Source organism: Tigriopus californicus, chromosome 6, assembly GCF_007210705.1.
Source record: "Tigriopus californicus strain San Diego chromosome 6, Tcal_SD_v2.1, whole genome shotgun sequence".
In the NCBI taxonomy this organism is placed as follows: domain Eukaryota; kingdom Metazoa; phylum Arthropoda; class Copepoda; order Harpacticoida; family Harpacticidae; genus Tigriopus; species Tigriopus californicus.
The window spans coordinates 8,077,256-8,103,772 of NC_081445.1; the positions used below are offsets into that span (position 1 = coordinate 8,077,256).

Consider the following 26,517-nt stretch of genomic DNA (forward strand, 5'->3'; position numbering starts at 1 on the left):
GGATTAGCCAGATCAGCCAACTCCAATTCGTTGGTCGATCGAATATAATATATAAGTAAAAGTCAAGAAAAATGAATAATCTTCTCGTCTTGAACTGCTGGGATTCCAATCCTGGTAGCGGTAAGGAAGTCCCTCGAGAATCCAGGCTAGTTAAAACGATGAAGTCCAGCTCTCTTCTTTCTCGGACTCCTTCATTGTTTAATTTGCTTCCCTCTAATATTCGTTGGGAATACGTAGGCCTTATTGTTCCGGTAGCATCTTTCAAGTTAGACTCGGATTTTGATTTTTAAATAGCATTCCAGATCAACCCTACATTTAAGGACTGGCTCGGTCTGCCAACTCAAACTCGTTGGTAGACCAAATATTACATAAAGATTGAAAGGTTATAAACAGACGAATTAAAACCTTTCATCTAACAGTACTGGGAATTATATTCCCTTTAGCGGTTAAAAAAGCACGTGAAAAAAAACAACACACAAATATGGTGCTTTTTTGAGTAGCTTTTTACTAGCTCCATTTCTAATGCAACTGACAATATCAAAACAATTCCATTTCGCCTACGCATGTTAACAACACTCGTGTCAGTTCAAAGTGGGGTGAAGAACGCCGAGTAGATCAAAAAGCTTCTACATGGCGACTTTTGCCAACATAATTTTTAAACAACGTGAAACAACAATCGACCAAGACGTTGTAAGGTAAAAAATAAGAAGAATGCTTACATTAGTGCCTGGCCGAGTTCGAGCTCGAATCCGAGTGCACTTGAGTCTGTTACACAATTTTGGAGAAATTGGCCGGACTCGTCAAAAAAATCATTATCCTATAATTTTTGTCAAAAAATGGGCGTTTCTTCGTCATGAAATGACCATGTAAGAAAGCAGCCCTTGAATGATGATTTCATTAGCTTTGTTTGGCTTGATAAAAACAAGATGTGTCTGTTTGTTTGACTTGAGTCCAGTAAAAGACTCGAGTTTTCGGCCGGACCCGAGTCTTTTGTCGGACTCGATTCCGGACTGAGTGAGTCCGACAAAAAGTTAGAAAATCAAAGGACTCGCACGAGTCTTACTTTTGCGGGACTCGCCCCAGCACTAGCTTGTACATTTATCAGTTCATGATTTTTTCTTGAAGACCTCTGTGATTTCTATTTTGGATTTACATCTCAAGGTGGACTTTGCAGTGCCTTGAATAGCACCCTCTGTATCTTCAAGGTTTCAAGGAACGAATTTTGTGGGATTTGATATTTCATTTATGTTTGTCAATATTCTTAACATCTTGGTCTTTTGGCTCATCTTTTTATTGTCATCAATCTATTTCATCATACTGAAACGCCCAAAAACCTGAACATCATCAAAAAGTTGAATCAATCACTGAAATAGTGCGATGAATGTCCTTGTCAACACTGTCACTGCAATTGCACATTGGCTCTTCGTAGTGTGAGATACCCACCCACAATGTCACCTGGAAGTTTACGTATCACTTTGAACTCATCGGTCGTGGCATAATGCATTTTGGTTTGAGGGTCGGTGTAGGTTGCTTCCAAGCCAGATATATCGGAGTACTTCTTCGCAGGTCTGAATGATGGCGGCGCATCAATGGATCCATACGTCAATGCCTCTTCTGGCCAGGACAAGGATTGCTCTTGGTTGATAATTTGTTTCAAATTCTTCCACTGTTTCTTATTTTTCACATCCTCCCGAGACGAAAGCTAAAAAAATATTTCAACTTGAAAATGAATACCAATGTGATTTGCTCTATTAAATCACAATAGGTCAAAAGACATCCGATTGGTCCTTCTTATATTGAAATATCTTCATCTTTTCCACATTCCATTTTTCGGTTAAGCTTTTCTTGAGCGGACCAAGGTGAGAACCATTAAGGGCGATCAAGGCCGTCTTCTAATATGGTCGTGGAGTAAATCACAGACTTCTAGAAATATGGACTGTGAACGACCTTCATGCCAAATCGGCCTGCTCTTGGTCATAGCAACTCTGAGCCACTTTTCGAAATAAAGTAAAGAAATGAGAAATGCAGATCTCCTCAATTAAAGGTAGGTCATTTTTTATATCATTTACTTGTAAAGTAGATCGTTTCAAAGTTATGTTGTCAAAAGTTTATGTATCTGACTCAGAGCAAGCCGAAAATTCGAATTTTGTATATAGTGTTTACTACATAACTTTGACCATGTCTCCTGAGTTCCCTAAGCATGGATTTGAGCTCAAATTTGGCCAAATTCATCTATTCAACCATATCTTGCGGTCGCATGAAGTGCTTATTTGGAATAAGATGAACGGTTTAGGAGATCCGAAATTTTGGCCACCGTTCACAGTCCACATCTCTAGAACTCCATGAGTAAATGTAAGCAGTTTAGGTGAGAGGCTTTCAACGCGTTCAATGTCATAAAGACTTGATTGATACGCTGGATTCAATAGAACTAAGACTTCTAACCTAATTTGTTAGCTGGTCAATTAGGTTGGCAACGTAAATGCGATTATTAGAGACGGCCAAAATATGCATTATTCGCTTTATGTCATAAAACATGTTTATTGGCATAAATTGCACATTGAGTGCTTTCATGCATATTCTTGTGGATACTTTCGTTTTTTGGCGAAAGCAAATTTGCGTTTGTTCTAATGATTGAAATGTGATTGTTAAACGGAAAAATCAGTGGCCGACTCCCTGCATAGGCTTGCCAAAATGGCCCAGTACAATTACCCTCTCGTCAATCAGGGTCACAATCTTCTCTTTCATTGTTTATTACTTAGAGTGAGTTTGAATTTTTGCTATTGGCCTGGCACTGCAAGTTTCTAGCAAGTTCTTTTAGCTTTGGCTTTTCTATGCAAAACCATATTTCTTTGAAATCACCGCACACTCGAATACAAGCTCAGAATTGCTCAAAAATGAGTTGCGAATATATTCAAAAGTTTTGCTAATAATGGCTTGGCATATTTTTCCTGCATCTCATTTTTGGACAACCTTGGTTGGTCACAGAATAGGGCAAGATGTCTGAGCCAATCAGAGCCTGGGACCCAAGAAGGACAGACTAATCAGTGCAAAGTAACTGAGAGGTAACTTTGCCAATAATGTTATTTATAAAGCATCTTCAGATCGATTTTTAACGTTTCCTCAATCCCATGTTTTGATTTGAATGCATACTGAAGTGTATATTTTGGTTTTAAATGCATATTTAAGTGCATACTTTTATCAGTTTTCATTCATAATATGTGGCGTAAAATGGATCCATTAAATCCATATTTTGGCCGTCTTTAGTGATTATTAGAGCGGGTAAAAACATTTAATTTCAATAAAAAATATTTCTTTAAATATTTTGGCCATTTTCTCAAATAGTAAATATTTAGACGTTTTCAATCCTGTGGGTAAGATTTTGCACATTTTTATCATATTTTGGTAATTCAAGGAACCAAACACGCAAATTCGTAGATTTTCAATCCAACTCTAAAGTCCTATATAAAACATGATTGCCTTTAGCAGAAATATGGCGGGTTCATCAAGAGGGATGACCATTGATCAGAATAAGAAGGGCAAAAATGAGTTGTGCTTTTTTACTGCGACTTGGGCATCAATGAACATTACTAACTAACTAACCATAGTAACTATGGTGCAGTGGAATTTTTGACTATGGCAGGTTGATAGCTGCACTATCAACCAAGTATTTCATAATGATCTGGCTGGTCTCAGGATAACCCGCTGCAGGTTAGACAACAACATCGAATCTAGCTTTTAGAATTTCACAGATTTTTAAAAAAAATCAGAATGTGCATGAGGAATTAGGACCATTATTGTCAAAGAGAAATACATATTTGTTTAAGAACATAGGAAAATTCCTGAAAGCCACTCTAAGTGATCCTCAAACAAGAGGAAAAGTTGAACATTGATTGATTGGTGAAAAATCTATTAAGCAAGCTGGGCGTTGATTAACCAGCTTCTTCTTAGGTCAAATCAATCCCATCCTGAGGGAGCTAACACACTGATGATATTTTGTTTTCCATCTTGAGAACTTGAGTACGCAAAATGAAGCAATAAATACTGTCAGACCAAACTCAAAGGCAAATGTGTATTTCTAAAAACAAATTCGAAGTCCTACTTGTATGTTTATATATTTCAGTAATAAATATGTTTCAAATATTTGCAGCTTTTTCGATAAAATATGATTTAAATTTTTGGTGCATTGCATTTACCCGCCCTAGTGATTATTATTCTTGGAATCCAAAATTTTATTTCATACCCATCCAATTCTTATAAAGTTGGTGATAACCTGAATGAACATCCACCTAATATTGCCTGAGTTTCTTCAACGACCCTTTTTAAAGACGTCCTGGATGATGCTTAAGTGTTTGCCTAGGTCTGTTCAAGTAAAGATTTACCATATTCTTTTTTAAAGCTTATTTAAGTTTGATAATAACTGGAAATTACCTCAAAATTAGGTTTTTTGAATGGCACATGAACTTTATTCCAATCCACGATTTCTGAAATTTGCCCAGTGCTTTCCACGTTTTCTTCAGGTACCATAGTAATCGTCTTCCCCCTAAAACTAACAATTTTAGAGTCACTTAAAATTTGTCAGAGGGTTCGAGCGATTTGATGCCCTGCTTGTTTATTTCTTATTTCCAACTGACGAAAATGGCGCCACGTTTGATTTTTGTTATTATGTAGGAAAGTCGGTTCAACGGCGAGTTCACATATAAGTCTGTAAACAACATTGGCTCCAAAGTTTTCCCCGGCAAATCAAAGCCTTTTAAGGCATGGGCTTTCTTGTGAACCTGACGATGAAGAAGCCGATTGTGTCTTGGTTACAGTCCCCACTGGATTCCATGTCAAACCGCTGCATTTGGGCCAAATCTTGGGGTTTTAATCCGCTCACCAGTCGACCAGGCCGCCCAAGGATTACTGGACTGGGGCTTAATCTTAGATCTGGAAAGGTTTGCAAGGCCCAGGCCACGATTTCTTCGTTTTCCTTGACGTTGAAGGTACATGTACTATATACCAAGTGACCCTTGGGACTCAGAAGTTGATATGCCGAGTGAAACAATTGCTTTTGGAGTTTGGGATAGGAGTGCAGTTCTTGGAGCCCCATGGGATTGACGAACTGAGGTCGTTGTCCAAGAGCACTACAAGGGGCGTCTAGAAGAACTTTGTGAAAGGATCCGGGAGAAAATGGAGGCGTGGAATTCGAATTCAAGTCAGACCCGTTCCCTGGGGAAGCTGGCTCGACAGCTTTACGGCCATCCATTACGAAGGCTCGAACATTCTTAGCACCCATCCGTAGTGAATTTCCCACGATCTGGTCAATTTTAGGTTGACTTTTGTCCAAAGCGAACACGAGTCCAGACGGACTTACCAAATCTGCTAAGTGCATGGTTTTTCCACCGGGTGCCGCACACATGTCAAGGACAAAATCTCCCGGGTCCGGAGCTAAAACTCGTCCCACCTGGATTGAGGGCAGGTTTTGAAGCATGAAATTACCTGTAAGTTCCAATTCATTCATGCTGGGACAGCCACTGGAAGTTTCTGTCATCTTGATAGCAACACCAACTGGTTTTTCTGTTTTGAAGATCTCATGCCTGGACATGACACTTGTTCCATTTCCCACAAAAAGTTTGGGCCCTTTGAAGTCTTGCGTGGAACCTTTGAGGCACTTGCATTGTAAATCAACATACACTGCAACTTTGTCATTTCTGCTCAGATGATTGGGGGCGCCCAAGACCCCGACCGCAAAAATGTTTGCACCTCTGAGAACGGCTGCGCCGCAGAACTTGTCCACAATCACTTCTTTACTGTCACTTGGAATTTGAATGTCATTATCAAGTTTCAGCGATTCCAATATTATTGCCTCAGATATTTTAGGATGAACTGATACCTTGAAATCATTGGGATTGGCGTTCTAAAGGAAGTAATAAGAGTTCCACGAAAATTCAGTTGTTCCATCATTCAAATGGTGCCCATATCATCGATGGCGTTAAACGTGGAAAACCTTCTTACTTTGATCAAGGCCTCGCTCATTTTTTCAAGCGCATCCTCGGTGGATATTTGGATTTGATTCACCCTTAAGATCGTATACCTTGGTGGTGATTGTAATCGCCGCTCCAGTTCATTCAGTGTCGAGGCAACCTAGTGATATCGCACCAAAAAACACCATTTTTGGAGCTTCTGAAAAGCCCCATAACTTCAATTGAGTTTTCTACTTTATTTACTCACGTGTTGTTGGTTCAAAAATTTCCTGACCTCAGGATCGGAGAAAACATTTAGAGCCATGATAATCCTGAAAATTAAAACGGTCAAAAGTAATGATTTGTACATTTAGGAAAACTGAATCACATTTATTGAGGGTGCAAAGGAGGAATGAATCGTTATCACAGATATTTACAGAGATGTCCTCGTAGTATACCTATATGTTGAATTACTTTTATTTGTCCTTCTTTGTTTCAGTTGAGGCCATATCAGGACTTGAATCCGGACTCTCTTCAATCATGCCACTCATATCTAGCCTGGTCTTGTCCACTGGATAAAGATAACGTTGGTACAAATAGACCAGGAACACGATATCGTCCCTGAAACAGGCCACCCGATGAGCCGTGGGCATAGTGATGATGAACGCGAAAAGATCATCGATGAAGGTGTTGAAGGCCTTGTACATGAATGACCGCCAAGGGAGGTGGGCCACCGATTTGAGTTTGTAATTGACGAACAATTGTGGTAACATGAAGAGGAAACCGAAGGCGTAGACGCCATTCACCATGCTCTGAATGGTCCAGGACCACCAAGATTTGTGGGGAGTGTACATAAGTGAGTAGACTGCACCGCCCAAGCATAGAGGGTATAGAACGTATGACAGATATCGCATGGATTGAGAGTCGAATTCCTCGGTACTCTTTTCATTGTCCGTGGCCGATCCGTAGGAAATTCTGGGAATCCATCCCTGTAAGTTGATCGTCACTTTAAAAGCTTTGGTTACTTTCCAAATTTCGATCAGAGCAGCCAAGCCTGATGGGACGAGGACTAGAAGGGAGGTCTCCTCATCCATTAGGTACAGATAAACGATAACTTGGCTGAAAGCCCGCCAAAGCAACGTCCGGATGGAGAGTCCGACCATAGATTTCTTGTTCCGCCAGAAACTGATGTCGTTTTTGAAGGCTAAGAAATCAAAGAGCATGTGGACGGCCGAGACCGAGAAGGTCACCAAGAGCAGGACCAGATTTGTGTCGGCAAAAATTCCCTTGACCTCGTCAATGTCTTTGAAGGTGAAGCCCAATTGAACCATGGAACTGAGAGCACTGGTGAATTGGAGGAATAATCGGAGTTTCCCCAAGGAGATGGGTCGATACTTGAACGCTACAGTGCTTGATGGGTCCGTGGCGTTGACTTCCCGTAAGTCCCTTATTCTCAAGCTGAGCTCGTCTATGTACAAGATGGGCAGGTAGTGCTTCTTATCCGGACCTTGCCGCATCAAATAGTAAATCTCCGGAGGAATATCCGACTTGGGCATATCCAATAGATCCGTCATCAAACTTAACGTGATCTTGGACCTCAGATGAGACACGGGTCGAAACTCCCGGACTGTCTTGGCCTTCTCTTCCTCGGACTTGGGCTCCTCCAACTTCTCATCCCCAAGAAGATTGAATGTTTCCGCCTCTGGCACCTGGTAAACCGTCCAAGGGATCATCATGTAAGTCGTTTCAGGATCGTGAATCATCTTGAACCAATCCTTCTCAACCGAGCGTTTCGGCTTATGTGGAACTGTGAAAACGCAGAGAAACATGGTTCCATTTTTCTTCACCTTATCCGCCAAAGGAACTTGAACATCCAGCTCAGACTCCTCATTCGGATCTTCAATGCTCATGGCGGCTAAGAAGCTCATATCCCGATCCATATCCGGTCGGGCCTTCAAGGAACTGAAAATCAAAATATCTCGGGCCGGGTTCTTGAGCAAAGAGCTCTTCAGGCATTCATTTGGGTCGGATAAACCCGAGCAATCCGGGGGGAAAAACAGCTTGGCCATGGTCCACATAGAGTTGGCCATGTAGGCCAAGAAGGCCACGGACAACATGGTCGTCAGAGATGGTCGATACATGATCAAAAAGGTCCCCGGAATCCGGTAGTAGCACCCACCCGGTCGTATTCTTTTTCAGCTTCAGAATCAGGTAACCAAACCACGTCACAGATTGTGGAGTAAGCGTTGAAGAAGAAGCCCGGATTATTACTGACCGACCGAAAGAACGACTGACTGGCTCGAACCTATCCCAAAACTGAGGCCATGGAAACTATGATTTTATTCCAAGTGGAAGTATGTAGGAACGTGTTTTAATCTATTGTTGAATTCTTAACTACGTAAAATTTATGACTATTCTCCCTCTGAAGTGATGCTGGTCTTTGACGATATTTTGACAGAGGTCTGAAAATGCAATTGGAGGAACAGGATTGTACGCGCTTTGAAAAGTTCGTCGAATGTGAAGGTTAGGGGTGACGTTTCTAAGTCGATTGTAATGGTTTACTACAAATCTGAGTTATCCTAGAAATGAACCCTGATCCCCAGCAACTCTGTAACAATATTTAAGTCTTTATACCTATTCAGGGTGATAATCTTGACAAACCCAAATTCCATGCCTAATGAGACGTTCTTTCATTGAAAAGGAACAGGTTTTTTCTTCACTTTACACGTGATTGCTGAAATTTTGAAATTGCTAAAATGCGTTCTTTCCCCAACTCTTCCTTGCTCATCAAAACCAAAGATTGTGTATGTCAAATTAAATGCTTGATCTGTAGAAGAACTTGTCTCAGCAAATATTTCGTAGATGAAGAGTGTTATAAAACATCAGACCTTAATACGTTAGATGCTCTATGCCGAGGCTCTATGCATTCATTGAGGGATCCCCTCACAATCAGGTAATCTCTGTCAATTTAAGTGGCCCTATGACCTGTAACCATACACTTCAGTGCTAATCGCATAACCTAGCCCCGGAAAATGCCGTTAAATCATAGCCAGGCTCCGGCCAATTAGAAATCGAATTATAGATCTCCAGTCCCATGACTAAAGCGTCAAACTTGAAGCAAAATGACCAATATTCACACGGTTGTTTTGCCAATGTCTGCCCTTAATTGGGAGTCATCGAGCAGTGAAAGTATTAGAACAAAATTTACCATCGCCATATGAACGTCATGATACCAAATGATTTCATTATTACGGCACCAAGATAAAGTCTGCTTTCTTTCACTAACATTTCTTGCAAATTTGGGTGTGACTAAGTACCCTAAGTACCTAACAGCTTTCTGGAGAGTGTTCGGCAACGAGCATCGAACCAGGGATTTTCCCCAAATCAGGAAACTACACTAACCACTACGCCAAGTATCTTCTCGTTACATCTTCGTTACTCGATTTAGCATTGAAATACTTCATGTCATATCAAGTCATTCGAGTACCAATAGAGCATGAGCAAGTTAAAAGAGTCATTTTACTGCAGATTCGACACCGTGTCACATGATAAAACTAAAGGTTTTCGTCACCCTGTTGTGAAATGGCCGCGAAAAATTGCGGGAAATTACTGACTGAAATATTGGTATGTTTCATTAAGGCCGTGAACTAGAAACAGACCTTTATGATGTCGACTTTGACCGCGTTGTCTCAATTGGAAACACTCTTTCATTGCGATCAATGCGACTCTGTTATGAAAGGAGGTGTGGCTTTCGTGTTGAGTCAATGCCGTCATTCTTTGTGTGAGGCGTGTCAATCGAGCTTCGTGGGCGGTAACTGTCCCGTGGGTGGATGTGATCGACCCAATCATGGCAAGGATATTATTAAGGACCGTCTCATGAAGGAAAGGTATGGTATGACTAAATCTCTTGGGATGCTGAAGCTGTGCTTTCGTAATAATAAGCGCTTGCTTTAGGTCCGTAATACTGTAGCTCTACCGAATTTGAAAATTTATGATAAAAAAAACCAGTTTATATCTCAATATCTCGCCTTTGCCGTATTGTGATTTAGCTACTGAGTTTCTATTTGACTAATTTTGCCCTGGACGGAATTCAATTCATTATGACGCTTTAAAAAGTGCAAAGCTGGAGAAGAGGAAATGTGTTCGAAATCTTTCAACAGTACTTCCAGTCGGAAAGTGCTATTATTTTAAACCAACATAGTCGAATTTTTGTCAGCTTTCGTTGCAAAACTTAATCGATGGTTCCTTTGATTACGAACTAACGCATTCTTTAAAGATTGGAGGCCTTGTTGGAAATGCGTCAAGCCTTAGAATCGATCGAAAATATCGGCTCACATCACGATGAGCCCTTCGCCAAAACGGTCAGTCCACATCCACCCTCACTTCAATCCGTTCCCGTTCTCCGGGAAATCAAGGAGAAGGTTACAAACCAGAAGGTCGTCAAGCCAAAGCCCAAGGCTAGATCTAAAGCGCCCGCGAAAATCCAACAGAAGCGTTCCATTTTAAAAGCTATTCCATCGGAAGGTGCGAATAAGTCTCCCTCTTCAGAAACTGAGGAAAATATCCGGATGGCTCCTCCAACAAAGATGCCCAGCTCCAAACCTGAACGTCTACTCAACAAAAAGAATGCCAAAGGAGAAACAAAGCTCCACGTGGCTTGTATCAAAGTATGTCTTCAGGCCACTTTGATATCCAACAGATTTGATTTTGTTGCTTTCTTGCTTTATCCCAGGGCCAAGTGGATGAGGTCAAACGTTTGCTGGACCTGGGGGCCAACCCCAACACTCAGGATCATGCGGGTTGGACCCCGTTGCACGAGGTGGCCCAAAATGGCCATGTTGAGATTTTGCGCTTGCTTTTGGATAGTGGAGCGGCGCCCAATGTGCCTGGAACCGATAATGTCACTCCACTTCACGACGCAGTAGTCTCTAAAGATGTCCAATCGGTGGAAATATTGGTCAAGTATGGAGCTAAAAAAGACGCCATCAACGCCAAAGGCCAAACCCCTCGGTGTGTCAGGATAAGGGAATGAGACCTTTTTGAAGATCAGCACGTTATTTACGAACTTTTCGTATTTACAGTGATTTAGCGTCGAATGAAGCATTACGAGAGACGATTGACCGTACCGAATGTGATATGACGGCTTCCGAGCAACTGGAAACATCCTTGATTCATTTCGCGGCCTCGGCTCAAGATGGTCAAGTCAAGGTTTTGCCCCTGGATTTGAGTGCTGGCGAAATTGTAGCCCTCAAAGGAGCCCAATCCTCATTGGGATTCAAAATTGACTCCAAATTGAACCCAAGCATCACACATGTTCTCTTTACGGGATCTTCAGATCTGGCAGTGGATGGAAATGCAGTCTACTACAGAGCCCTACTCTCAGGCAAATTGCTCCTGCGCTTCAATTGTGAGTTGAATTATCCCATTTAGATTCCTTCCTTGAATTGTGATATTTTTATGAAAGATCCTCAATGGTTTAGGGTTGGAAACCAGCGTTAAAACGGGTGAACTGGTCTTCGATGAAGACGACATGGAGACCTACCTCATCAAAGGCACCAAGACCTATCCGTTTGGGGCTCCAGCCAAAGCATGGGCCAATGGTCTGCAGAAGTTGCCCGAGCTCTTTGACAACTGCCATTTCTTCTTCAAAGGTGATTTCAAGCCCAATGATTGTTATCCAGATAAATCTCAGTTGGTTGGCATTGCACAAGCCGGGGGTGGGACAGTCTTGACCAGAGAACCAGATCCGGAAAGTATTCCCGCCAATGAGCAAAAGATTCCATTCCATGCGGATCAAAATGGTCCGTTGGCCAAGTGCTCTCATTTTATCATTTACCAAGAAGGCAGGACTTTGCCAAAGATGAGGTACAATATGCCCCACATCAAGACCTTGTCTCTGGCTTGGTTCTTTGAATGCATCAATAACTTTCGACTTGTGGATCCGTTCGAATGAACGCGTTATATTTCATGAAAAATGATGCTTTACAACAAACACCCAGGTGGCTTTCTTGTTCTTTCCGTTTCTTCCGTTCAAACATCGCAAGCGAATCGAAGAGCCTGGTCCAAATCCTTGATGAGGTCCTCGGGGTTCTCCAGACCCACAGATACTCGAATGAGATTCTCGGTGACGCCCAAAGCCACTCGTTCCTTTTCAGCAATGGAGGCGTGGGTCATTAAATATGGTAGCTCGGCCAAAGATTCGTACCCGCCCAAACTCTCTGCCAGAGTCACCAATTGCAATTGAGACAGGAACTTTCGCGATTCGGGCAATTTACCCTTCAAGTAGAACGAGATCATTCCGGAGTGTCCGTATTGTTGCTTCTTCACCAAATCGTGTTGGGGATGAGACGGCAGACCCGGATGACGGATGGATTCCACGCACGGGTGTTTTTCCAGGAACTCTCCAACCACGAGGGCATTCTTTTGATGCTCCTCCATACGGATATTCAAGGTTTTCAGACTCCGGTTCACGAGATAGCAATCGAAGGGTGATGGCACGGGTCCAATGGCATTTTGCAGGAATCTGATCCGATCGTGGAGATCGGAATCGTTCAAGGCGATTGATCCCATGATAACGTCGCTATGACCGTTCATGTATTTGGTCAAGGAATAGTACGTGATGTCGGCCCCCAACTCCAGAGGTCGCTGTGGAAATCGGTACCAATATTAGTTATTCGTTTGCCTCTTGAAACATAACATTGGATGTTTTTAAGAGCTCTTACCTGGAAATAAGCCGACTCGAAGGTGTTATCAACCACCAAGAACACTCCAGGTTGAGCGTGGACAATATCTGCCACGGCCTTGATATCGGTCACTTTCAAAGTAGGATTGGACGGGGTCTCCACCCAGACCTGAAATGAAAATTCGACTTTATCCAATGGAAATCCCGAGGTAAACCCGCTTCGTTGGTGAAACACTGACCATCTTGGTGTTGGGTCGCAGAGCCTCTTTGATCTTTTGGGGGTCAGTGGCATCAACAAAAGACGTCTCGATGTTCATCCTGGCCGCCACTTGCCGGAAATATCGGTTGGTTCCGCCATACAAATCGTTCATGGACACAATATGGTCTCCAGCATTCAACAAGTGGGTCAAGGAAGTGGTGGCAGCCAAACCCGAGGAAAAGGTCACGGCATACTTAGCCCCATCCAAACTCGCCAAGCACGCTTCCAAGCAATCGCGGGTGGGATTTCCCGATCGTCCGTACTCATACCTAAACACGAGGAGTCCAATTCGTCATTCGTGTCCATGGGAAGAACTAACAAATCTATCAGGAATACATACTTCTTGAAATCAGCCGGTCCCTGTTGCTTGAACGTGGTAGACATGGAGATATGAGGCACCACGGCCATAGAGTTCCATTGCTCGGGCTCTTGACCTTCGTGAAGGGCCTTGGTCGAGAAGCTCGGATCGTTGGGGCGGAAAGCGGACATGATGAGGATATCTGATGGGAAGAGCACAAATTTAAGGTGTGAGATTGACTGTACGGTTCCCGGGATTTCACGAGTGAAGCGTGTCAGTGAAGAGGAAAGCTCTGCAGATCTGTCCAGTTGGCACAGCTGTTCTCTTGAGGTAAACTCGCTTTTTTTCCCTCTCTTCCTTGCTGAGTGTATGTGTTCATGTTCCAAAACTGCTTTATTTTGACACGTAATTGAACATACCTTTTACATGAGTATCTGGAGACACTTTTGAAATGTGTTAAGTCTAGTTATGACAGGTGTGTCCTGCTTTAGGTAGGTTAAATCCAGTACTACATGCCACAAATTTCGTTTTTTTTAATGTTCCTTACAGTTACAGGAATTGTCTAGGTTGATAACATGTAACCAAAAATGAACCAAAGCTAAGATTCCCCAAAGCAATTGGTAATATTTGAGTAGCCAATTGACGGACCGATGAAGGAAGTTATTTACTGCAATAGCAAATATAAAGCACCAGAAGTGTATCGGGTGTAAGAAACCGGTATCAGCAGTTACTTACTTAAGTGGTTGCATCATCATTTGTGCACAGAATGTGTAAGTATCAATCATCCTACGTATTATACTTCTCTGGATACTTCATAATGTCTTTGCTGCATGTGGTTAACTGATATGAAAAAATCAAGCTGTCTGCATCGGCAAATTGTAAACCAGTGCGGCAATGTTTGATCACTTTGGTTTTTAGGTCCGAAATTTTTACTAGCTTAAAAAAAAACAAACGAAATCAACTACTACACAAAAGTGCCTTGGAATCCACCATTACATGCAAATAGTTCCCATTAATGGCGTTGAGAATAGCTATTAGTTCGATGACAGTTGCTTTCTTTGTATGAAATTTATAAAAATGAGGCTTGAAGAAAGTCGACATGGTCAAGACAGACTTGACAAGTTCGCCTTTTCATACAAATGAGGCTTGCCCGAGATTCTCTTCCTACAAGAAGGCATTAAAAAACAAATAAGATTAAGGTGTTGACCTTGTTCACTTTTGAAGTCCATGCTTTCATAAAATTCACTCAAAGAGAGTTATGGCCTTTGAATACCCTGTCTTCTTTTGTGATGACATATTTTCAAGGCATAATCTTGACTGAAAACAATTAGATGCCAACACTTAATTATTTCAACTTACTTTTCAGCCACTCGTGAACAGATAGGCATAGAATACAGTTCCTAACGGTCAGTTGTCATTTCGTGGTTGATAGTCAAGATTTTACCTAAGGAAAACCGGTTATCATAGAAGAAAAATGTTTTCTTGTGTGTTTCACTTTTACGACGGTTGTGACGACAAAATACACCTCTAGTTATGTTCCTTTTTTCCGTTGAGGTACAGAGAGTGGATTGGGCGGCCTCTCTTCATGTCAAATAGAGCATGCCACCCACAACAAAGCTGGTCGTGCAAAACATATTTATCTTTTCCATAACTTTAAGTCTACATGCATGCAATGATATCGCACGGTGGACAAGTGTTCACACCAAACTTCTTGGTTAAAGGTACTTACTGGCTCAACTCTCAGGATTCACTGCGGGGCAAGAGTCGAAGCTTTTCTCATAAATGGCCGAGAATGCCACTCGTTTCCCAGCTTCTCAAGCTTCACCCGTTACAAGCGTACTTTCAAAATCAATCCTTCTAGAACACCTTGACCTCTGAGCCGTGTAAATGAACGTGTAGCGACTCAACGAAATTACCCTGAGACATTGAAATCGATCCGTCGAGTCGAGTGAACGGATACTTTGGTGCGAGATCTCAGGCTTTTGGGTGCCATTGATGGCAGGGGTCATGTACTAAGTTTCACAAACCGGTTTACAAGCCTCTAACTTTCAGATGGCTTCAGATCTTCTTCTCAACTTCCATACATGAACATATTTTGGGGGCTTGGAGGATTTTTTTTTCTCCGCATTTCCCTCACCATAACGTGATCTTTTTTGTTTTCAGAGATTCAAGAGTATTTTTTCCCGACTGAGCCAAGTAAGAACTGGATTTGTTTGGATTAAATCAAATGCCGGTCAAAACATGATTTCAGTGACAACAGAAAAAGTGTTGCATAAGTAACGAAGCCTGAGTGTAATTTTGGCGGAGGGTAAAGGCTTAACCACATATGCACTTCAGTGTAACTCACGAATGTTACGGCATAGAACTTTGCTTTTTATATTGTTTGAATCTCAAAATCTATCATTCATTACAACCATAGTCCGGCAATGGAAACGGAAAGGCACGACCAAGAGTATATCAAAAAATTACCCATGCATCTATTTTCGAAATATGGCCATTTCAACCATTTGGTGGAAAACCAATCTACCACGAAAAGTTTAAATTCCATTTCTGGATTCAATTCACTAAAAACTGACGACCATGCCTTTCTTTGCTAGTGTTTATTTGTGTTGAAATCTGATGGTGGTAGTGAAATTGAATTATACAACATTGATTTTTGATAATAAAATCAATTCAAAATAACAATTTGAGATGCAAACCAGATTGATCTAAATTGGCATAACTACAGAAAAAACTATAATGGAGGTGAGCGTCAATAATGAAGCATAGCGGAAGAAGAGTTTATGATCTTCTTGGTATAGGCTGTGAATGTTAACCAAATAAGTTACGAAAACGTGGAGATCAGTTAAAAAAAGATAAAAAGTTACATCTGATTGGTTATTCGAGAAATGTCTGAATATGCATTTGCTCATTGGGAGAAAAAAAAAGTGATTTTTTTTTCTTGCGTTTTGATTAACGAAAAATGAAATTGAGGTTCATACATAACTCTCATGCTTCGGTTCAAATTTTGAAGTGCCCTAAAATCGTAAGATACAAAGTAAAGCTTCAATGAAAGGGCTAATACATTCGCTCTCAATTACATGGCGCACCAGCAAAACATGACCTTTTGTAAAAATATGATCAAAGCCATGAACCACTGGAACATGGACGGGGATGCGAGGGTCCAGAATTGAAATTTTGAAATCGAGTCAGTGCCCTGCTTTCTTCTTCAGATAAAAATGGCACCAGGTCGATGTCGATACAACTTTGTACTTCAATTTTCTGCTCAATCAAATAACCGAGTCAAAAGACATGTCTATTCAAAGTTCACAACATACAGTAGTTCTACACAAAATGAATAAAATGGAAAATAGGGTACTCGTGTATTGAAGGAGACCAACCATTGTTTGTTTAAATTTCACATCACCTGAGTGACCACCTTGTACTATGCACCCATTGGGTGACACTTTTAGAGGTGACTCCAAAGGTATCCCTGATTGAAACTAATAGAAGTATCATGGCCCACATCCATGCAAGGGTCATGCAAGGATCACAATTGTACTCAGAGGCAATCTGCACTTGCCCCAGAAGGATCAAAATCTTTGCCTCATCTTCTGCCCTTTGTGAGTTGGGCATCGCCAAGTCTTGCCCAGTTTTTTGGCAAATGATCCAAACCATATCCTTCACATGCTGGTGCCTCCCTGCAAATGGCTCCGTATGATAAACGTTATTCTCCACCGATTAATTGGCGGTGCTCATTTTTCAATTTGTGGCAAAATGTTAAAAGGTTTAGATAGAGACTTTGAGGGTTATTAATATCAAGTTAGGTTAGGTTAGGTTAGATTAGGTCAGGTTAAGATTTGAAAAAGTAGCACCGCCAACTAATTGGTGGAGAATAACGGTTACCGCTCTGTACCTCCTCCAACATCCAATGCGGCAATTTCAGTTGACATAATTGTTGCTATATCACTCAACACTCATCCTTGCAATGAAAATGAGTTGACTGAATAGTGGTATAGCAATGGTTTTTGAGGTGAATGATCATAATGGAAAGGAGTCCCCCTAATTTATATGCAGAGTTTGGGAAGGAACAATGAGCATTCACTTTCACTAAATATTTGCTTCCTATTACATTTGGACCGTTGTACCTCTGTCCTTGGAGACAATCCCAGTGATACCTACAATTGTCGTACAAGAATATATTATAAGATTATTTATATGCCTTGTTATGTACTGGGGTTAGAGAGGGCTAACTTTTATTAAGTTTTTCTATCAAGCTGAACTTGAATATGGTTTACATTCTACACTTCAGAGGGCGCTTTGTGACTCAGCCTCTAACAAATAAAGGACCAATTGGGCCGATTCGTCTTTATTGAATTATAATGTGTTTGTGTTGTTTTTAGCTAATTCTATCAAAATCTTATGTACAATTAGTGACCCGGGTCACATAATGTCCGGAAAAAAAAATCTATATTATGACATGTCACTAGCCCATTAGCAATCTACTGTACCTCTTCCCGTATAGTTTGGGCTATCTGACGTTGCAAATAAGGGCCCTTATTGATTGACAACATTGTCCATGGACTCGCTCATGTGATTGCGGCAAGGCGTTAATTGAACACTGGCAATTGTCAATTTTCACAAGGAGCTTGGTGCTGAAAATATGGACATGGGCCCTGTCCATCGTCAAGTTGTTCTATTTGAATAGTTTTCCCACAGTTCAGTGAAAATTGAGTCGAATCAGTGATTAGAAACGCTAATCAGAATGTCGTTCTTGAGAGAGCGAGATTGAAAAATGAGCGAAAATCGTTGTCCTTTGGCCACGAGAAGCGTTTATACTCAAATTTCTTCAGACATACCAAAAGGAGATCTGCGTAACTTTTCCACTCTGTGTACCACTTCAGTTACCAAAGTTGGAAACTCCTCAACTAGAAACTGTCAAATGGAGTTACGAGTATAATCGCCAAAAGTTGGATTATTCCTTTTCATTCTACGATCCTTAAATTACGTCACAGATCCCAAAAGTTTCATTCTCGAAGAGCAATGAATATTCCCAAATATAACAAAAGTGCCCCCATACATAGTTACAGACAAAATGCAACCAAAATGTATATGAATATATTTTTTACGGACTTGCTTGCCACGACGGAGTCGAGTTTATTAAAAGCTTTTACGCCGGAGATAAGGCTTGGACGTTACCCAGAATGAGCATACGGTCACCCCTTAGACCAGTGTATTTTCAGACCGGTTAACGTCCAAGTCCCTAACTCCGAGGTGCAATACAATCCCCAGCACTTCACAATAGAAAATTTGCAATCATTTTCTAATTCTGTATTCATAGAATCAATTGCAACGACTGCAGAGGCTTCATGTGCGTTTTGAGAGCACCTTCAAGCCCTCGTGAATCCAGAGGCCTTTTTGAGAGTACTTCGACACCCACGATGACCCAATGATCAGCTCGCGAAAACCACAGACATGGGAATGGTTTGATTGCTCATGGACACTTTTGAAGACGTGCTAGAAATGATGAACCTGTTGTTTATAAGTGTCGTACCTTTTGTACCTCTTTTAAATATGGTACAGTCCCAACTTTTCTAGTCCCTCCCACTTGAATCAAGTTTTTGGAACAAAATCAAAAGGCACTGACCAACAAGATAAACACAGTATTTGTGGAACTCTTACTCATTTATTTCGTTCATAATGTCATTCAAACAAGATCCTTAAAATCGAATAGCGAAAGTATCCTCTCATTGCGTTCCAAAGCACTCTGTTCCCGTCGATCGTGAGCGTGCATGGTATTCAAATAATATTCTGACATACTCCCATTTTTGGTCCGAGTCTCTTCCTCCTTTGGAACAAAGGTCGAAATCGTGGAAGCATTCGAGCAAGTCCCACTTCGATTGGTCGCGGGTACGTCTTGGTCCTGGAACTTGCTCACTTTCAACGTGGAAATCTCTGGCGAATCGTAAGTAGACAATGACGAGGTGGATGAGGCTGATTGAGGCCCCGTGGCGGATGAAGTCGGATCCTCAAATATCGATGGGAGATGAATTATCACTTGCGAGGCTGTCGAGGACGATCCAACCAGTGTGCCACCACAATGAACATGATGAGCACCCACCCTGGTCCTCCAAGTTGGGAAAGAAGAGGAGGAAGATGTAGGAACAGGAGCCGCCGAGGACGAAGATGACGCAGAGGAAAAGGATGATGATGAAGATGAACGAGCGGATGAATGCTCGTGAATTGGCAAGCTCTCGGCTGTCAAAAATCGTGAGGATCGGGGTTCGAAGACGTGCTCAGACGGAGAGGGAATTTGTTTTGTTCTCAAGAATGGAAGGGCTAACATGAACACCAAAGTTAGACCGATGGCCATGTAGATCAGGACCTCAATCAGAGTGGTGAGCACTTGGGCCATGTGAAGATTCGGGTGAATTTGAGGCGGGGATCTAGGCGTGGGATGGGCCACGGGAGTGACCAACGGGGTGAGTGGTCTCGTGGGTGTGGTATTCAGGGCCGGGACTCGATGGTCACCGAGTTGACGAAGGGCGTGGTCGAACTTTTTCATACATTTGTCCCGTAAGGCCGCGTTGGTGCTTTGGTTTCGCGGCATGGTCAACAGTTCCTCAACTGGAAGTGTAAAAGCAGAAAAAAAGAGAACCTGGTTATAATTGTTAGTGAAACGATTTATGTAGCCTTGGTTTGGATTTTTGTAGATTTTAGAAAAAGTGAACTATAGAATTTTAAAATGTAGGCCCTTTGAAGTATCTTTTACTTGATCTGAAGATTATTGATGGAATCTTCGTAGTCAAGAATGAGCCACGCTTCTGGCCAATATTTTCGATTGCCAAATGTTGCTGGTAGGACCGATTACAACTAAGGGCGGCTTTACTTGTACACTAGGCTGGAAAACCAGAATTGAATCCGGTTTGAGGATGGAAGTCGGACCAGTCGTGGGGTAAGTCCAGACTCGAGTCCAAGTCCTTTCTAAAAGACTCAAGTCCGGGTTCATGAAAAAAAATCTCAATTTTTGGTTTAGATTTCGCAATATAAATCTTTTTGTTCGACTTGAGGTCAGTGAAAGACTCGAGTCCTCTGCTGGACTCGCCCCAACACTAATCCCACTTCAATCCGAAACATCATTTGAAACATCTATTGAATACCAAAGGAATTCTTGACGAAAAAGTCATTCGGATAAACCTCCTGTGCTCTGAATAACAAGACGGAAAATCCGCACAGACATCATTTTTTTCGGACTTCCCTACCGTTAATGCGAATGGGATCCTCAGCAATTCAAGACGGAAAAAGATATTCATCTTATATTCATATAATATTTGATCCACCAATGGATAAGAGTTGGCAGATCTGATTTCAATTGAGGATCAAAATTATCCCAAGCAATTTAAGACTTTAACGGAATGCTAAATTTGTGCCCTCATCATTCTCCTGAGAATTGATGAAAAAGAAAATTCTTTAGTATTCAGTTAGATCGGAAAAGAATGGTGGCTATTGTACTTTGAATCATCAAATAAAAAAAAAATATCCCCAAGCCATCTTGCTTAGACTTGTTGCCAAACTCTCACTCTCACAAATTACTTGTGACTTCAGCACATCCAGATTTAATCTACGATAGCTTGATGTACTCGTACAGTGCACTTCATTGTTAATGAAAATTAAAGGAGATTTTCGCACGTTATAAGTAACGACACTCCTGACCATTATGGAGGCAGAAAGAGATCTTCTAAAATACATTTTTTTATTGACATATGCCGTGCTGAAGTGGTTTTTTGGCAAAAAATATTACGATGGTTATACTTAGGTGTCGGACTGAGTAAATAAGATTTTGGTTTTTTTACGGCAAAACATCTTTTTCGCGAATTTTAACCGTAAAATAATCTAAAACCAAGGATTTGAGTATGTTTAGGCAAAGTTTCGAAAAACTACGAACGTTTAGGTACGCAATATTAAAGGAAGCGTAAAAGTAGGAAGGTTTATTATTCTTATGACTACGTCAGAATCTCGTCCAATGTTAACAAAATAAAAAATGGAGCGATATTTTACTGGATTAGAATCTGAAAGGCTTTAAGATAATTGCTGGCAACTTTTGGTGGACCTTGTAAATATTGTTGACGAAATAGCCATATTTCAAGGGTTGGAAGGTCAAAAATGAATTTAATTAGTCAAAAAACTACTGAAACCGGTTATTGCCGTAATTTGAATCGACAAGACATGCCAAACAAGTTAGGGAACTGCAATCCGTAATGTGCAATTGCACGTTCTACTACTGGTTCCACTTAAGGGTTGTAGAACATCAACGTCAAGATGACTTGAGACTCGAGATCCATTTTCAACTTTTATCCCAAATACTCACTTCACTGTACATACTCGTACAAGTGGAATGCACTTTTCCGCCTGATATTTTCAAGATCAGATGGACTGAGAAGTCCTTGTGGTCTTTCCAGTAAGGAAACAGGACTGGTAGACAAGTGGTTTTGCATGTCCCAAATCAAGACAACTCCAGAAAAAGGAAAGTCAAGGAGTCCATTTGGCAAAGAGCCCTTGAAGAACGAGAGGAAAATTGGTTTTCGTTATGAAAGATTTTTAAAGCTTTTTAAGTTCTATTACCGAATTCAATCCTTTGACTTCAAACTGACCACTTTGCATTAAATTAATCTTCGTTCCTTGGGTTGTGTATGTTAATCTTCATTCTAGTTAATTCTATTCAACTTTTTTATGATTCTGACCAATTAATTCTATTATCAATCACTGTGTAAAATATGAATACACAAACTTTTATACATTTTGACAATTGACACGACCTCAGAGTCGTAATACAGATTGTTATTTTTTTTTTAAGAAATCTTATTGCGACTCTTGTTCAGGCTATAAAGGATAATACAACTATTTTGAACATAAATTAATATCTTGCTTCTGCATTCATATTTTAAATCGGTCGTTTCCTGTCTCATGGTGAGCATTTTATTTATTTATTTTTTGGTTTTTGGGTGCTAGGGTCGGAGGGGTTGGCCTCGCCCGGCCAGCAAAGCCAGCCGACACATCGTCCACTTCCAAATTCTATTAGGCAGGTTCGTACCTATGTCCGGTATCAGTTTTTGGTTCGCCGTCTGTGTGGTTAGCGTCTAAATGTTTCCTTTGGAGAAAGGTCAGGGAGGATATTTGAACCAAGTACCTTCCTCACTTTGGGAACCCGCGCTAACCACTACACCACATATCCTCCCATTATTTGCATTGAGAACAAGGTAGCCTTATAAAGAAGGCAACTACTGTTTATGGAAGGCATTTTTAGGACTCCAAAGGAAAAAGTTTGTTGTTGGTGATGATTTGATTTGATGTATTTTATTTCAAAAATGTTTTTCCTACCATTGTTGATGGTGAAAGCAGAATCACCAGTACAAGAGAGATCAGTGAAGGCGAAGAGGAAGAATGTACTTGCATTTTTAGAGTTCTATTGACACGCTAGCTTCTATGAATTATAAAATTATACAAATCAAATATCGGTTCATAGAGCACCTTTTCGTGCTTGATAGACTTTCTTCCTTCAGGGTTTGTTGGTCCGTTCCTTTTAAAGCACCTTCTCCATTTCCCCATTATCTGTAAATGNTGAGAAGTCCTTGTGGTCTTTCCAGTAAGGAAACAGGACTGGTAGACAAGTGGTTTTGCATGTCCCAAATCAAGACAACTCCAGAAAAAGGAAAGTCAAGGAGTCCATTTGGCAAAGAGCCCTTGAAGAACGAGAGGAAAATTGGTTTTCGTTATGAAAGATTTTTAAAGCTTTTTAAGTTCTATTACCGAATTCAATCCTTTGACTTCAAACTGACCACTTTGCATTAAATTAATCTTCGTTCCTTGGGTTGTGTATGTTAATCTTCATTCTAGTTAATTCTATTCAACTTTTTTATGATTCTGACCAATTAATTCTACTATCGATCACTGTGTAAAATATGAATACACAAACTTTTATACATTTTGACAATTGACACGACCTCAGAGTCGTAATACAGATTGTTATTTTTTTTTTAAGAAATCTTATTGCGACTCTTGTTCAGGCTATAAAGGATAATACAACTATTTTGAACATAAATTAATATCTTGCTTCTGCATTCATATTTTAAATCGGTCGTTTCCTGTCTCATGGTGAGCATTTTATTTATTTATTTTTTGGTTTTTGGGTGCTAGGGTCGGAGGGGTTGGCCTCGCCCGGCCAGCAAAGCCAGCCGACACATCGTCCACTTCCAAATTCTATTAGGCAGGTTCGTACCTATGTCCGGTATCAGTTTTTGGTTCGCCGTCTGTGTGGTTAGCGTCTAAATGTTTCCTTTGGAGAAAGGTCAGGGAGGATATTTGAACCAAGTACCTTCCTCACTTTGGGAACCCGCGCTAACCACTACACCACATATCCTCCCATTATTTGCATTGAGAACAAGGTAGCCTTATAAAGAAGGCAACTACTGTTTATGGAAGGCATTTTTAGGACTCCAAAGGAAAAAGTTTGTTGTTGGTGATGATTTGATTTGATGTATTTTATTTCAAAAATGTTTTTCCTACCATTGTTGATGGTGAAAGCAGAATCACCAGTACAAGAGAGATCAGTGAAGGCGAAGAGGAAGAATGTACTTGCATTTTTAGAGTTCTATTGACACGCTAGCTTCTATGAATTATAAAATTATACAAATCAAATATCGGTTCATAGAGCACCTTTTCGTGCTTGATAGACTTTCTTCCTTCAGGGTTTGTTGGTCCGTTCCTTTTAAAGCACCTTCTCCATTTCCCCATTATCTGTAAATGGATTACTCAGTGGCGTCAACCCAAAGGTCAATGAACAAAACGTCAAGTTATTCAAGATTCTTGAATTGACCCATTCATATGCTATGACTGCGACTCACGCAATTGACAATGATCAGTTGATTGGATTTGGAATTCAAAGATTTAGCGTCTACTTGTATTCTTGAGAAAGGTCGGAGACAAGAATCTCTCATAACATAAAAATGCGCATACTACTACGTCACGTTATCGTCCTGAGTTGCCATTGGTAAAATCTCTCAGCATGCTCTATGAAAATGAGATTTTATATCGAACATAAAATCATCAATTGGGTAGTTGCCTCGGTTATGGCATCGTCAATTCCGGCGAAAAGCGACTTACTCGAGAGTGAGATGTTGTGATAGATTTGCCCGTCGTTGGAGAGGCAATCAAAGGGGCAATTACAAAATCGCAAGATGGATCTGTCTTGGCCCCATCTCATCGAACTCGAGAAGCCCACGGAACCCTCTCTTCCCCATCCCTCCTGGGCATTTGAGAGCAAAAGTCCCATTACCCATAACACCACCCACTCCATCGAGACCTAATGCAATCACTGAGTCTTGGACTTGGAACACCACACTTTAATCGAGGAAATGGATCACTTGATCTGTTGGTCCCGACGAAGCCCGGTTGTTTCCCACCGACCAATGCATTAGCAATGATGGCTTTTTGATACGCTCGCCCAGATCCACTGACTGATAAGTCGAGTCCGGTCCTTTCGTCGAGCGCGAATGAACCGCAACGCTGGAGCGTTTTTTTCTGACTCTGCTCACTTTTTTCGGGGTGGGTTTCGGGCCCGAGAAAGTGGAACAGTTCTCCCGCCAGCGATTATGGGCTGGATTCTTGTCTCAGGATCGAGAAGAAATGGCTCGAAAAAAAAAGAATACCGAGTGATGTGAAGCAAGAAGAATAGACGGATGAACGGAAGCATTGCCATGTAAAAGAGGGCCCTTAAAAATAGTGTTCAGTGGAGTCTTTTGTCACTTTTTGGATGATAGCTTGAACTAGATGTCGCTTTAAGGTCTAAAACGTGGGCCGGGCCGATCTTCTTCCTTACTACGGAAACTGGAAAAAACATTGGGTCGGGCAAGAAGGAATTGAAAGAGTTTGCGTCATCCATGCCAATCCGTCCCATCTCCCTCAATGAGTGATATCGGAATTGAACCAGTTCCATTCATATGTATATTAGGGTCCAATCCAAAAGCTCAATTAGCAAAAAAGACGACAACGGAGAAGGATGAATGGAACGAACAACATGCGAGAACGGAATCGGGGCCCACTCTCTCGTTTTCTCAAGGTTTTGCTTCGACCTTATTCAAGCGGGGTAGTGTGACGAGTATCACTAGGAAAAATAACCATAACAACAACAACAACAACAGCAGCATGGTTAGAACTCAAACGGAGTTGCCACATAAAGAATTGATGTAGAAATAATTTGCCCTCAGGCACATACTAATGATCCTTCAGGGATCTGGATGGAACACTTGAGCCGAGCATACTCGTACGTACGCGTACGTATGTTCGTCTAGTACAATCAGCACCTTCTTGGTCCGTTTGGTATGCTATCGTATAGTATTTTTGTTTCTCCCTCCAGAAGTCGTCCAAGATAAAAAGGATGCCAACAGAAGGTGTCTGAGAGTGACTCTTGAGAACCCAGAATTGATCCCACTTGTTCCAAGTTCTCCAAGTTGGAGAGAAAAGGAGGCAACTCTGAGACGATCCAACCATTAGCGAGACCCTTGGGCCGAATGCATTTTTCTGTCGATTCTCGAACCAAGAACAAAGTCCAGCAAATCATTGACGGATGTTCTGGTCCCGAAATATCTGTTCCGGCTCATTTAATTGACGTTGACCAAAGGTCCGATTACACACGCGATTAGTGTGAACTTAACCCTTGATAGAACTACTTTTGCTGTATGATGTTTTATATGGATTTAAGGCTAAAATACGAATCTGGATTGACTATGACCTACAAAAGATTTTCGAATTTTCAAAACTGGGTGGCGAACTTCATTTTGGACAAAGAGACACGGTTTATTCATCAATATTGGCCAATTTTCACCGATGATTTACCTATTTGATGCTAATGATGCGTCTGAGTTGCAATAAAAATATGTATGATATGCATTGAGAGGTTAGTTGCAAATCGGCATCGTTTCATTTTTGCAATGAAAAAAAAGTCGTTTTCCTTTTGTTTTTGAATATCGATGCGGCATAGCCGTGTTCTATTACCAAAATCAAATCATTTTTCATATCATAGTCATAGTTGGTATAAGAAATTATGGCCGTTCCTTTTCAAAAAGTTTCACCGGATTTAGTTTTAATTCGATCGGTTTTTATCTTTTCCTGTTCTAGCATTCTCTTTGAGATAGACAACTTCACATCTAGTTTAGTTGAGTTTGTACTGGGTTTATTGACATTCATTAAAGAAATTGTAAAATATAAATAGCACTGGCCCAAGTGCTATCTACGATAAGGTTAACATGGTAGTCCTGGAATGGAAAGTTCCTGTGAAACGTGCAAAGAACTTCTACAACAG

General features: G+C 41.1%; 6 protein-coding genes across 8 annotated transcripts; 1 reads left to right on the forward strand and 5 right to left on the reverse strand.

Moving 5' to 3' along the window:
- Positions 1-1,273: 1,273 nt before the first annotated feature.
- On the reverse strand, positions 1,274-4,565 carry LOC131881510 (INO80 complex subunit C-like). Its single transcript, XM_059228397.1, has 2 exons — positions 4,429-4,565; positions 1,274-1,702 (listed from the first exon to the last, which is right to left on the reverse strand). The coding sequence occupies exons 1-2, from the start codon at positions 4,522-4,524 to the stop codon at positions 1,400-1,402; spliced, it is 399 nt and encodes a 132-aa protein (XP_059084380.1). The 5' UTR covers positions 4,525-4,565; the 3' UTR covers positions 1,274-1,399.
- Positions 4,547-9,692, reverse strand: LOC131881507 (tRNA (cytosine(72)-C(5))-methyltransferase NSUN6-like). Its single transcript, XM_059228392.1, has 4 exons — positions 9,602-9,692; positions 6,211-6,274; positions 5,995-6,123; positions 4,547-5,896 (listed from the first exon to the last, which is right to left on the reverse strand). Exons 2-4 carry the CDS (start codon positions 6,265-6,267, stop codon positions 4,751-4,753), a joined length of 1,332 nt encoding a protein of 443 aa, XP_059084375.1. The 5' UTR covers positions 6,268-6,274; positions 9,602-9,692; the 3' UTR covers positions 4,547-4,750.
- On the reverse strand, positions 6,275-8,467 carry LOC131881506 (lipid scramblase CLPTM1L-like). The gene has a single exon (XM_059228391.1). It carries the CDS (start codon positions 8,081-8,083, stop codon positions 6,419-6,421), a length of 1,665 nt encoding a protein of 554 aa, XP_059084374.1. The 5' UTR covers positions 8,084-8,467; the 3' UTR covers positions 6,275-6,418.
- On the forward strand, positions 9,505-14,719 carry LOC131881505 (BRCA1-associated RING domain protein 1-like). The gene is made up of 6 exons (XM_059228390.1): positions 9,505-9,829; positions 10,219-10,609; positions 10,675-10,952; positions 11,024-11,349; positions 11,423-13,511; positions 14,548-14,719. The coding sequence occupies exons 1-5, from the start codon at positions 9,606-9,608 to the stop codon at positions 11,893-11,895; spliced, it is 1,692 nt and encodes a 563-aa protein (XP_059084373.1). The 5' UTR covers positions 9,505-9,605; the 3' UTR covers positions 11,896-13,511; positions 14,548-14,719.
- On the reverse strand, positions 11,883-13,372 carry LOC131881508 (cystathionine gamma-lyase-like). Its single transcript, XM_059228393.1, has 4 exons — positions 13,224-13,372; positions 12,864-13,152; positions 12,665-12,793; positions 11,883-12,587 (listed from the first exon to the last, which is right to left on the reverse strand). Exons 1-4 carry the CDS (start codon positions 13,370-13,372, stop codon positions 11,973-11,975), a joined length of 1,182 nt encoding a protein of 393 aa, XP_059084376.1. The 3' UTR covers positions 11,883-11,972.
- A 4,101-nt stretch (positions 14,720-18,820) lies between the features above and the next one.
- Positions 18,821-25,289, reverse strand: LOC131881509 (uncharacterized). 3 transcript variants are annotated; one of them, XM_059228394.1, is made up of 2 exons: positions 24,321-25,289; positions 18,821-19,787 (listed from the first exon to the last, which is right to left on the reverse strand). In XM_059228394.1, exons 1-2 carry the CDS (start codon positions 24,511-24,513, stop codon positions 18,868-18,870), a joined length of 1,113 nt encoding a protein of 370 aa, XP_059084377.1. In that variant the 5' UTR covers positions 24,514-25,289; the 3' UTR covers positions 18,821-18,867. The 3 variants fall into 3 exon arrangements, with proteins under 3 accessions (XP_059084377.1, XP_059084379.1, XP_059084378.1); XM_059228396.1 differs by lacking the exon at positions 24,321-25,289 and adding an exon at positions 22,689-22,753; XM_059228395.1 differs by lacking the exon at positions 24,321-25,289 and adding an exon at positions 19,933-20,378.
- Between the last annotated feature and the right edge of the window lie 1,228 nt (positions 25,290-26,517).

Excerpts from the sequence above, each read along its gene's own strand:
- LOC131881505 (XM_059228390.1), top strand. The coding sequence starts at position 9,606 with ATGATGTCGACTTTGACCGCGTTGTCTCAATTGGAAACACTCTTTCAT. Across the intron at positions 9,830-10,218 it reads GACCGTCTCATGAAGGAAAG|ATTGGAGGCCTTGTTGGAAA; the intron begins GTATGGTATGAC and ends CATTCTTTAAAG. Across the intron at positions 10,953-11,023 it reads GCCAAAGGCCAAACCCCTCG|TGATTTAGCGTCGAATGAAG; the intron begins GTGTGTCAGGAT and ends TCGTATTTACAG.
- LOC131881509 (XM_059228394.1), bottom strand. The coding sequence starts at position 24,513 with ATGGAGTGGGTGGTGTTATGGGTAATGGGACTTTTGCTCTCAAATGCC. Across the intron at positions 19,788-24,320 it reads TCACAACATCTCACTCTCGA|TTGAGGAACTGTTGACCATG; the intron begins GTAAGTCGCTTT and ends TTACACTTCCAG.
- LOC131881508 (XM_059228393.1), bottom strand. The coding sequence starts at position 13,372 with ATGTCCGCTTTCCGCCCCAACGATCCGAGCTTCTCGACCAAGGCCCTT. Across the intron at positions 12,794-12,863 it reads TGCGACCCAACACCAAGATG|GTCTGGGTGGAGACCCCGTC; the intron begins GTCAGTGTTTCA and ends TTTTCATTTCAG. Across the intron at positions 12,588-12,664 it reads TCGAGTCGGCTTATTTCCAG|CGACCTCTGGAGTTGGGGGC; the intron begins GTAAGAGCTCTT and ends CGATTTCCACAG.
- LOC131881510 (XM_059228397.1), bottom strand. The coding sequence starts at position 4,524 with ATGGTACCTGAAGAAAACGTGGAAAGCACTGGGCAAATTTCAGAAATC. Across the intron at positions 1,703-4,428 it reads TCAAAAAACCTAATTTTGAG|CTTTCGTCTCGGGAGGATGT; the intron begins GTAATTTCCAGT and ends ATATTTTTTTAG.
- LOC131881506 (XM_059228391.1), bottom strand. The coding sequence starts at position 8,083 with ATGTATCGACCATCTCTGACGACCATGTTGTCCGTGGCCTTCTTGGCC.
- LOC131881507 (XM_059228392.1), bottom strand. The coding sequence starts at position 6,267 with ATGGCTCTAAATGTTTTCTCCGATCCTGAGGTCAGGAAATTTTTGAAC. Across the intron at positions 6,124-6,210 it reads AATTTTTGAACCAACAACAC|GTTGCCTCGACACTGAATGA; the intron begins GTGAGTAAATAA and ends CGATATCACTAG. Across the intron at positions 5,897-5,994 it reads TGAGCGAGGCCTTGATCAAA|AACGCCAATCCCAATGATTT; the intron begins GTAAGAAGGTTT and ends TACTTCCTTTAG.